General features: G+C 44.1%; 1 protein-coding gene across 1 annotated transcript in view; it reads right to left on the reverse strand.

Annotated features, from left to right (window-relative positions):
• Positions 1-12,515, reverse strand: part of LOC128695245 (alpha-mannosidase 2C1-like) — a 157,103-nt gene that overhangs the window by 39,580 nt on the left and 105,008 nt on the right. The window contains exon 9 of the mRNA XM_070095363.1: positions 3,896-4,051. Within this exon, the coding sequence (XP_069951464.1) occupies positions 3,896-4,051 (156 nt within the window). The remainder of the gene's footprint in view (positions 1-3,895; positions 4,052-12,515) is intronic.

The following is a 12,515-nucleotide window of genomic DNA, read 5'->3' on the forward strand; positions in this document are numbered from 1 at the left end:
CATTTTTCTAGCAGATGCTTTTGATACAATGTTGTGGTCTTTGACAGTGAGATCCTCTGACATTATCACTCCCAGGTCTTTTACAATAATTTTTCGCTCTATTGTGTGGTTGGAATTTGTTTTATACTCCTATGAAGTTTTAATTTCCTCACATTTTCCATATTGGAGTAAATGAAATTTCTCATCACTGAACTTCATATTGCTTTCTGTAGCTCATTTAAATTTGGTTGATGTCCACCTGGAGTCTTGCAGTGTCTTCAATGGAGGACACTGTCATGCAAATTTGGGTGTCATCTGCAAAGGAAGACATGGCACTGTAGCTGTAGCTACATATGAGTTTGAAAAACAGGATGGGAGCAAATACTGTGTCTTGTGGAACATAGCTTTTCACAGTAGCTGCCTCAGACTTTACTTTATTTGCCAATACTCTTTGTGTTCAATTTGTTAGGAAATTAAAGATCCATCTACCAACTTTTCCTGTTATTCCTTTGTCACGCATTTTGTGCTCTATAACTCCATGGTCACACTTGTCAAAGGCTTTTTGCAAAGTCTGTGTATAATACATCTGTGTTTTGTTTGTATTCTAGAGCATCCAGGACCTTGTCATAGTGATCCAATAGTTGGGACAGGCAGGAGCGATCTACTTTAAACCCGTGTTGCCCTGGGTTATGTAAGTGATGGGTATCTAGATGAGTGGCTATCATGCTTCTTAGAACCCTTTCCAAGATTTTTTGATATGGGATGTTAGCGCTATCGGTCTGTAGTTCTTTGCTATTACTTTGCTGCCACCTCTGTGAAGCGGGGCTATCTCTGTTGTTTTTAGCAGCTGTGCAATGACCCCTGTGTCCATGATCTTTCTCCATAGGATGTTAGAAGCACATGATAAGGGTTTCTTGCAGTTCTTGATGAACACAGAGTTCCATGACATGCCCATGCACTCTGCCCCAGGCAGAGTGCATGGGCATGTCATGATGGGCATGTCATTTGGCATCAGAAAAACATCAGATAGGTTTGAGTCTACCAAATTCTGAGTCTCGCTCATAAAAAATTCATTTAGGTCTTCGACTCTCTGTCTGGTTAGCGGCTCGCTAAAAACTTAGTCACATTGGGACTTCAGTAGCTCACTCATTTCCTTGCTGTCATCTGCGTAGGACCCATCTCATTTAAGAAGGGGCCCAATACTGGATGTTGTTCTCGACTTAGATTTGGCATAAGAAAATAAATATTTTGGTTTCTTTCAATTTCATTTATGGCTTTTAGTTCTTCCTGTGTTTCTTGACTCTTGTAACATTCCTCTAGCTAAAGTTCGATGTTTCCTACTTCTCTAACCAGTGCCTCCCTTCGCATTACAAAAATATTGGCCTCTTTTAGCAGAGCTGTTATTATTTGCCTTTGCCTGTATAGGGAGCGCCTTTCTCTTTCTAGTTTACATCTTCCTTTTCCTTAAAGGAATATGTCTTGAGCATACCTCGAGTGCCTCAGAGTTAATTTGTTCTAGACATAGGTTTGGATCCGTGTTGCTTAGGATATCTTCCCAGTTTATCATTTAGGACCTGGTGAATTGGTCCCACCTTATGTTTTTGTTATTGAGGTTGAGCTTGGTGATGGCTCCCTCGTGACCCTACACATACATGTCTGAACCTCTATTATGTTGTGATCTGAGTATATTGTTTTTGATATGGTAATATTTCATATCAGATCATCATTGTTAGTGAAGATGAGGTCCAGTGTATTCCTCAATCTAGTAGGCTCTATTATTTGTTGGTTTAAGGTGAATTTGGTGCAGAGATTTAAAAGCTCGTGTGTGTGTGAGTTCTCATCTGAGCTGCCTCCTGGTGTTATCTCTGCTACATTATTTGCTATATTCCTCCATTTTAGGTGACTTAGATTGAAATCCCCCAGGAACAAGATGCTTGGGAGCAGGAGCTGGAAGATTTTCCAGACAGTGGTCTATTTTCAGAAGCTGTTCCTGGAATTGTTGGTACGTTGCATCCGGAGGCTTGTATACAACCACAATGACCAGGTTTTGGTTCTCAATCTTTACTGCTAAAACTTCAACTACATCATTTGAGGCATTTAGTATTTCCAAGCATATCAGTGACTCTGTGCCGTACAGGCCAAACTCTCCCCCATCCCTTCCCTTTTGCCTGTTCACTCTGTTACATCTGTTTAGGTTATAACCTGAGATCCATATTTCATTGTGCAAGTGATTCTTTATGTGAGTCTCTTTGAAAACCGCAAACACTGCATTTGACTCTGTAAGCAGTCCATGGATGAAAGGTATTTTGTTGTTCGTTGCTGGCTTTAGACCCTGTATATTTACAAAGATGAATGTCATCGTATTGGTGGTATGGGGGTGGGAGACTTTTTTTCCTGGCACTAATATCTGTTGTTTTGGAGTGGTCATTGACTGTGATTCTACTCAAGAAATGATTGGAATTGGTGTACGATTTCTGTCATTTCCTGCCAGCTTTTTCTTCCTGGTGCTAAAAAACCTCTCTAGAGTGGCTGTGGCTACCCAAGTTTTCCCATGATCTGGATGTTCTATATCTTCTTGTTCCCTTTAGTTGGTGTGCCTGACAATATTGTCTTTCCTGAACTGAAGGGTGACACATTTCAGGGTGGTAAAGCTTACACAAAGGAAGGCTGCATTTTCCTGTGGGCACGGCATTTTCTGGGGTGGTGAAAGTTGCATGTCCCATCTGTTTTTCCAGGTATTCCATGCCTGCAGATGCCTAATGCATAGAATCTGCAAAAGTCTGATTTCTGCTTGCCTTGGTTTTTCATGACTGCATTCCCTACTGGTGCGTATTTTTCTGTCTCTTTACTATCTTCAGCACATGTACTAACAATGGTGCCTTCTCCAGTGGACCTAGTAGCGACCACTGAAGAGGCAGGCCCAGGAGCTGTGACTCCACCCCAGCAACCACAAATAGGTAAGTAGACACACACATTAGAGTTATGATCAAAACTGAAGAAAGTTAGTTTAATTACTACAGACGTGAAAGAATCAGGGGAGACACAATTCTGATATTCCAGATCCTCAGAGAACTTTCTCATGTTCTTATGATTTGACAGTATGGATAGTGAAGGATCAGTTTTCTGCTCAATGAACCTGGATATCAGGTATAAGGAGCTAGGTGAACCAGGGTATCAGGAACAAGGAGCTAGGTGAACTAGGATATCAGGTATAAGGAGCTAGGTGAACCAGGATATCAGGTATAATGATCTTGGTGAACCAGGGTATCGGGTATAAGGAGCTAGGTGTACCAGGGTATCAGATATAAGGAGCTAGGTGAACCAGAGCATCAGGTATAAGGAGCTAGGTGAACCAGGGTATCAGGTATAATGATCTTGGTGAACCAGGGTATTGGGTATAAGGAGCTAGGTGAACCAGGGTATCAGGTATAAGGAACTAGATGAACCAGGGTATCAGGTATAAGGAGCAAGGTTAACCAGGGTATCAGGTATAATGATCTAGGTGAGCCAGGGTATTGGGTATAAAGAGCTAGGTGAGCCAGGGTATCAGGTATAAGGAACTAGGTGAACCAGGGTATCAGGTATAAGGAGCTAGGTGAACCAAGGCATCAGGTGTAAGGAACTAGGTGAACCAGGGTATCAGGTATGAGGAGCTAGGTGAACCAGGGTATCAGGTATGAGGAGCTAGGTGAACCAGGGTATCAGGTATAAGGAGCTAGGTGAACCAGGGTATAAGGCATAAGGAGCTAGGTGAACCAGGGTATCAGGTATAGGAAGCTAGGTGAACCAGGATATTATCTATCAGGAGAATTGTGTGTACATCTGTCCTCACATATGTTCTTCTTAGTGTCACCCATTGACCTTTACACCTATTTAGCGTTTAAACTTTGCCACCATCTCCTTCCTCTGGACATACCTTGGACATCCGTCTGTGTCCTTAAGTCGACGTGCCCTCTCCAGCATGTCCTGGGTAGGCCCACCACCGCCGTCCCCATATCCAAAGAGGAAAGCAGAGGTCCCAGCCCGTCCCTTGTCTTGTAGATTGTTGACAGTGTGGAGAGCTTCTGTCACCCTGGAAGATATGGCTAGTGTTACTGTGTGATACATGCAGGACACGTGGCTAGTGTTACTGTGTGATACATGCAGGACACGTGGCTAGTGTTACTGTGTGATACATGCAGGACACGTGGCTAGTGTTACTGTGTGATACATGCAGGACACGTGGCTAGTGTTACTGTGTGATACATGCAGGACACGTGGCTAGTGTTACTGTGTGATACATGCAGGACACGTGGCTAGTGTTACTGTGTGATACATGCAGGACACGTGGCTAGTGTTACTGTGTGATACATGCAGGACACGTGGCTAGTGTTACTGTGTGATACATGCAGGACATGTGGCTAGTGTTACTGTGTGATACATGCAGGACACGTGGCTAGTGTTACTGTGTGATACATGCAGGACACGTAGCTAGTGTTACTGTATGATACATGCAGGACATGTGGCTAGTGTTACTGTGTGATACATGCAGGACACGTGGCTAGTGTTACTGTATGATACATGCAGGACACGTGGCTAGTGTTACTGTGTGAAACATGCAGGACACGGGGCTAGTGTTACTGTGTGATACATGCAGGATATGTGGCTAGTGTTACTCTGTGATACATGCAGGACACATGGCTAGTGTTACTGTGTGATACATGCAGGACACATGGCTAGTGTTACTGTGTGATACAGGCAAGACATGTGGCTAGTGTTACTGTGTGATAGATTCAGGTCATGTGGCTAGTGTTACTGTGTGATAAATGCAGGATATGTGACAAGTGTTACTGTATGATACATGCAGGACACGTGGCTAGTGTTACTGTGTGAAACATGCAGGACACGTGGCTAGTGTTACTGTGTGATACATGCAGGACACGTGGCTAGTGTTACTGTGTGATAGATGCAGGACATGTGACTAGTGTTACTGTGTGATACATGCAGGACACGTGGCTAGTGTTACTGTGTGAAACATGCAGGACACGGGGCTAGTGTTACTGTGTGATACATGCAGGACACGGGGCTAGTGTTACTGTGTGATACATGCAGGACACATGGCTAGTGTTACTGTGTGATACATGCAAGGCATGTGGCTAGTGTTACTGTGTGATAGATGCAGGACATGTGACTAGTGTTACTGTGTGATACATGCAGGACACGTGGCTAGTGTTACTGTATGATACATGCAGGACACGTGGCTAGTGTTACTGTGTGAAACATGCAGGACACGGGGCTAGTGTTACTGTGTGATACATGCAGGATATGTGGCTAGTGTTACTCTGTGATACATGCAGGACACATGGCTAGTGTTACTCTGTGATACATGCAGGACACATGGCTAGTGTTACTGTGTGATACATGCAGGACACATGGCTAGTGTTACTGTGTGATACATGCAAGGCATGTGGCTAGTGTTACTCTGTGATACATGCAGGACACATGGCTAGTGTTACTGTGTGATACATGCAGGACACATGGCTAGTGTTACTGTGTGATACATGCAAGACATGTGGCTAGTGTTACTGTGTGATACATGTAGGACACGTGGCTAGTGTTACTGTGTGATACATGCAGGACACGTGGCTAGTGTTACTGTGTGATACATGCAGGACACGTGGCTAGTGTTACTGTGTGATACATGCAGGACACATGGCTAGTGTTACTGCATGATACATGCAGGACACATGGCTAGTGTTACTGTGTGATACATGCAGGACACATGGCTAGTGTTACTGTGTGATACATGCAGGACATGTGGCTAGTGTTACTCTTTCATACATGCAGGACACGTGGCTAGTGTTACTGTATGATACATGCAGGACACATGGCTTGTGTTACTGTGTGATACATGCAGGACATGTGGCTAGTGTTACTGTGTGATACATGCAGGACACATGGCTAGTGTTACTGTGTGATACATGCAGGACATGTGGCTAGTGTTACTGTGTGATACATGCAGGACACATGGCTAGTGTTACTGTGTGATACATGCAGGACACGTGGCTAGTGTTACTGTGTGATACATGCAGGACAAATGGCTAGTGTTACTGTGTGATACATGCAGGACACGTGGCTAGTGTTACTGTGTGATACATGCAGGACATGTGGCTAGTGTTACTGTGTGATACATGCAGGACATGTGGCTAGTGTTACTGTGTGATACATGCAGGACACATGGCTAGTGTTACTGTGTGATACATGCAGGACACGTGGGTAGTGTTACTCTGTGATACATGCAGGACACATCACTAGTGTTACTGTATGATACATGCAGGACACGTGGCTAGTGTTACTGTGTGAAACATGAAGGACACGGGGCTAGTGTTACTGTGTGATACATGCAGGATATGTGGCTAGTGTTACTCTGTGATACATGCAGGACACATGGCTAGTGTTACTGTGTGATACATGCAGGACACATGGCTAGTGTTACTGTGTCATACATGCAGGACATGTGGCTAGTGTTACTGTGTGATACATGCAGGACACGTGGCTAGTGTTACTGTGTGATACATGCAGGACACATGGCTAGTGTTACTGTGTGATACATGCAAGACATGTGGCTAGTGTTACTGTGTGATACATGTAGGACACGTGGCTAGTGTTACTGTGTGATACATGCAGGACACGTGGCTAGTGTTACTGTGTGATACATGCAGGACACGTGGCTAGTGTTACTGTGTGATACATGCAGGACACATGGCTAGTGTAACTGCATGATACATGCAGGACACATGGCTAGTGTTACTGTGTGATACATGCAGGACACATGGCTAGTGTTACTGTGTGATACATGCAGGACATGTGGCTAGTGTTACTCTTTCATACATGCAGGACACGTGGCTAGTGTTACTGTATGATACATGCAGGACACATGGCTTGTGTTACTGTGTGATACATGCAGGACATGTGGCTAGTGTTACTGTGTGATACATGCAGGACATGTGGCTAGTGTTACTGTGTGATACATGCAGGACATGTGGCTAGTGTTACTGTGTGATACATGCAGGACACATGGCTAGTGTTACTGTGTCATACATGCAGGACATGTGGCTAGTGTTACTGTGTGATACATGCAGGACACATGGCTAGTGTTACTGTGTGATACATGCAGGACACGTGGCTAGTGTTACTGTGTGATACATGCAGGACACGTGGCTAGTGTTACTGTGTGATACATGCAGGACACGTGGCTAGTGTTACTGTGTGATACATGCAGGACATGTGGCTAGTGTTACTGTGTGATACATGCAGGACACATGGCTAGTGTTACTGTGTGATACATGCAGGACACATGGCTAGTGCTACTCTGTGATACATGCAGGACACATGGCTAGTGTTACTCTGTGATACATGCAGGACACATGGCTAGTGTTACTCTGATACATGCAGGACACGTGGCTAGTGTTACTCTGTGATACATGCAGGACACATGGCTAGTGATATTGTGTGATACATGCAGGACACATCACTAGTGTTACTGTGTGACACATGCAGGACACATGGCTAGTGTTACTCTGTGATACATGCAGGACACGTGGCTAGTGTTACTCTGTGATACATGCAGGACACATGGCTAGTGTTACTGTGTCATACATGCAGGACATGTGGCTAGTGTTACTGTGTGATACATGCAGGACACATGGCTTGTGTTACTGTGTGATACATGCAGGACATGTGGCTAGTGTTACTGTGTGATACATGCAGGACACGTGGCTAGTGTTACTGTGTGATACATGCAGGACATGTGGCTAGTGTTACTGTGTGATCCATGCAGGACACATGGCTAGTGTTACTGTGTCATACATGCAGGACATGTGGCTAGTGTTACTGTGTGATACATGCAGGACACATGGCTAGTGTTACTGTGTGATACATGCAGGACACGTGGCTAGTGTTACTGTGTGATACATGCAGGACACGTGGCTAGTGTTACTGTGTGATACATGCAGGACACGTGGCTAGTGTTACTGTGTGATACATGCAGGACATGTGGCTAGTGTTACTGTGTGATACATGCAGGACACATGGCTAGTGTTACTGTGTGATACATGCAGGACACGTGGGTAGTGTTACTCTGGTACATGCAGGACACGTGGCTAGTGTTACTCTGTGATACATGCAGGACACATCACTAGTGTTACTGTGTGATACATGCAGGACACATGGCTAGTGTTACTCTGTGATACATGCAGGACACGTGGCTAGTGTTACTCTGTGATACATGCAGGACACATGGCTAGTGATATTGTGTGATACATGCAGGACACATGGCTAGTGCTACTCTGTGATACATGCAGGACACATGGCTAGTGTTACTGTGTGATCCATGCAGGACACATGGCTAGTGTTACTGTGTCATACATGCAGGACATGTGGCTAGTGTTACTGTGTGATACATGCAGGACACATGGCTAGTGTTACTGTGTGATACATGCAGGACACGTGGCTAGTGTTACTGTGTGATACATGCAGGACACGTGGCTAGTGTTACTGTGTGATACATGCAGGACACGTGGCTAGTGTTACTGTGTGATACATGCAGGACATGTGGCTAGTGTTACTGTGTGATACATGCAGGACACATGGCTAGTGTTACTGTGTGATACATGCAGGACACGTGGGTAGTGTTACTCTGGTACATGCAGGACACGTGGCTAGTGTTACTCTGTGATACATGCAGGACACATCACTAGTGTTACTGTGTGATACATGCAGGACACATGGCTAGTGTTACTCTGTGATACATGCAGGACACGTGGCTAGTGTTACTCTGTGATACATGCAGGACACATGGCTAGTGATATTGTGTGATACATGCAGGACACATGGCTAGTGTTACTCTGTGATACATGCAGGAAACATGGCTAGTGTTACTCTGTGATACATGCAGGACACATGGCTAGTGATACTGTGTGATACATGCAGGACACATGGCTAGTGTTACTCTGTGATACATGCAGGAAACATGGCTAGTGTTACTCTGTGATACATGCAGGACACATGGCTAGTGATACTGTGTGATACATGCAGGACACATGGCTAGTGTTACTGTGTGATACATGCAGGACACGTGGCTAGTGTTACTCTGTGATACATGCAGGAAACATGGCTAGTGTTACTCTGTGATACATGCAGGACATATGGCTAGTGATACTGTGTGATACATGCAGGACATGTGGCTGGTGTTACTGTGTGATACATGTAGGACATGTGGCTGGTGTTACTGTGTGATACATGCAGGACACATGGCTAGTGTTACTCTGTGATACATGCAGGACACATGGCTAGTGTTACTGTGTGATACATGCAGGACACATGGCTAGTGTTACTTTGTGATACATGCAGGACACATGGCTAGTGTTACTGTGTGATACATGCAGGACATGTGGCTAGTGTTACTGTGTGATACATGCAGGACACGTGGCTAGTGTTACTGTATGATACATGCAGGACACGTGGCTTGTGTTACTCTGTGATACATGCAGGACACATGGCTAGTGTTACTCTGTGATACATGCAGGACACATGGCTAGTGTTACTGTGTGATACATGCAGGACATGTGGCTAGTGTTACTGTGTGATATATGCAGGACACGTGGCTAGTGTTACTGTGTGATACATGCAGGACACGTGGCTAGTGTTACTGTATGATACATGCAGGACACGTGGCTAGTGTTACTGTATGATACATGCAGGACACGTGGCTAGTGTTACTGTGTGATACATGCAGGACACGTGGCTAGTGTTACTGTGTGATACATGCAGGACACGTGGCTAGTGTTACTGTATGATACATGCAGGACACGTGGCTAGTGTTACTGTGTGATACATGCAGGACACGTGGCTAGTGTTACTGTATGATACATGCAGGACATGTGGCTAGTGTTACTGTGTGATACATGCAAGACTGGTGTTACTGTGTGATGCACCTGTTGTCTATGTATCCTATCAGTAAAATGGGTACCTGGGTGTTAGTGGACTGGTGTGGGTCGCATCCTGGGACAAAAATTGCCTAATTTGTGGGATATGCTCAGCATAACAAGCAACTTTCTATATAGTAGTATGTCATTGATTTCAGCTATGACTGTATACCTTGTACATGTACTTGTAAAAATAAAGATAGTATTATTATTATTATTATTATAAATTCAAGGATTATGTGGATTAAAAAAAGGATGCAAAAAGTAGGTTATATAGTATTACGTGTTTATGCACCTGGAGTGTAGAGGAGAGGGAGATTTTGGGAGACGTTGAGTGAGTGTTTAGGGAGTTTGGGAACCAAGAGAGAGTAATTGTTGTGAGGGACCTAAATGCTAGTGGAGAAAACTGTTGTAGAGGAAGTGGTAGGTAAGTCTGGGGTGCTGGGAGTAAATAATAATAGGGCTCATTAATTGAACTTTGTATAGAAAGAGGCTTGGTAACAGAAAATTCTCATGAAAAATTAGGAAAAAAAAGAACGTGGGAGACGGCCGACTTGTTGAAAAAAAAAAAAAAAAAAAAAAAAATGACAGCAGTTTGTTAATGTGTATTAGTAGGTAAAAGGCTGATGAGTAGACTTCTAGATGGGCATGTTTATAGAGTAACAGGTAGTTGAGGTTTGTAAAAGGGAACACTAGGATATCAGGGAGAGGTGTAGCATTAAAATATAAAGAAACTAACTATACCATGGGTGGGGTTAGAACCCACGATCAGAGAGTCACAAAACTACAGACCAATCGCGGGTTCTAACCCCACCTGTGGTATGGTTTGCTTGCAATCGTGTCATTACAATTTCGTGAGTCATAAAGAATGTAATATAAAGCGGGAGTTGTCACGGCTGTTTTTCTCCAGTGACATTGTGTTTCTGGAAGATTATGAAGTTGCAAAGATTTGTGAATGAACTTGGAGTGTGTGTAAAGGAAGGAAATTAAAAGTGAACATAGAAATGAATAAGGTGATGAGAATAACTAAAAATTTAATTAATGAAGGATTTAATATCAGACTGGAATGAGAGAGTATGGAGGAAGTGAATGTGTTTAAATATTTGGGAGTGGAACTGTCAGCAGATGGGTCTACAAAACACGAGGTGAACCATCGAGCTGATGAGGTAAAATGTGCGAGTGATGCACTTGAGGAGTCTGTGTAGACAAAGAACGTTATTCATAGGGGCAAAAATGGGAGTGTATGACTATAGTGGTACCAACACTATTTTATAAGTGAAGCGTGGGTTGTGAATGTTGCAGCGAGGAAAAGGCTGGAGGCAGTGGAGATGTTGTGTCTGAGGGCTTTGTGTTACCTGGAGTTTACCTGAAGAGGGTTTCAGGAGTCAATGCCTCCGCGGCTCGGCCTGTGACCAGGCCTCACAGTGGATCAGGGTCTGATCAACCAGGCTGTTACCACTGGGTGCACGCAAGTTGACGTATGAACCACAGCCCGGTTCGGCAGGTACTGACTTTAGGTGCTTATCCAGTGCCTTCTTAAAGACAGCCAAGGATGGTGTGTGGCATGAATCTTATAGAGAATCCATACTTTGGAGGTTAGGAGGTGCGGGGTTACTAAAAGTATTATCCAGAATGCTGAAGACGGGTTAGCGAGGTCGTTTGGACATTCTGAAAGGATGGAGCAAAAATGGATGACTGGGAGGGTGTATAAATCTGTTGTGGAGGGAAGGCAGATTAGGAGTTCTCCTAGGAAAGACTGGATGGAGGAGACTATGGAGGTTTTGTATATAATGAGGGGGTTTGTATATTCAACAAAAGTGTAAGAGCATGTTAGGAGTGAGTAGAGGCAAGTTATTTTTATGGTTTGATGAGCTGTTGGAGTGTGAGTAGAGGCAAGTTATTTTTATGGTTTGATGAGCTGTTGGAGTGTTAGCAAGGCAGCATTTATGAAGGGATTCAGAGGGAAAAAGTTAGCCGGACTTGAGTCCTGGAGGTGGCTAGCAGAGTGCCTGACTCTGGAGGGTTGTGAATATTTGCAGCTTGGAAGGGCATCTGAACTGTAATGTCGATACATTTCTGGCAAAATGGTGATGAAGTGAGTGACTGTGAAAGTGTTTCCTCTTTCTTGGGTCACCCAACCTTTGTGGGAGAGGGCCGGTGTGTTAAAATATTTTAAACAGCGTGTTTAAAATAATTATAATGAAGTAATGTTAGCGATGAAAGTTGAATGTTTAGTGTTGACAAGGTCAGGATTGGTATGTTGTTGGAGCCCGGTGTGTTGTGTCACACCAACAACACTCAGGTGTGTTGTGTCACACCAACAACACTCAGGTGTGTTGTGTCACACCAAAAAACACTCAGGTGTGTTGTGTCACACCAAAAAACACTCAGGTGTGTTGTGTCACACCAACAACATTCAGGTGTGTTGTGTCACACCAACAACACTCAGGTGTGTTGTGTCACACCAAAAAACACTCAGGTGTGTTGTGTCACACCAACAACACTCAGGTGTGTTGTGTCACACCAACAACACTCAGGTGTGTTGTGTCACACCAAAAAACACTCAGGTGT

The sequence above is a fragment of the Cherax quadricarinatus genome, chromosome 50, assembly GCF_038502225.1.
Source record: "Cherax quadricarinatus isolate ZL_2023a chromosome 50, ASM3850222v1, whole genome shotgun sequence".
Classification (NCBI taxonomy): domain Eukaryota; kingdom Metazoa; phylum Arthropoda; class Malacostraca; order Decapoda; family Parastacidae; genus Cherax; species Cherax quadricarinatus.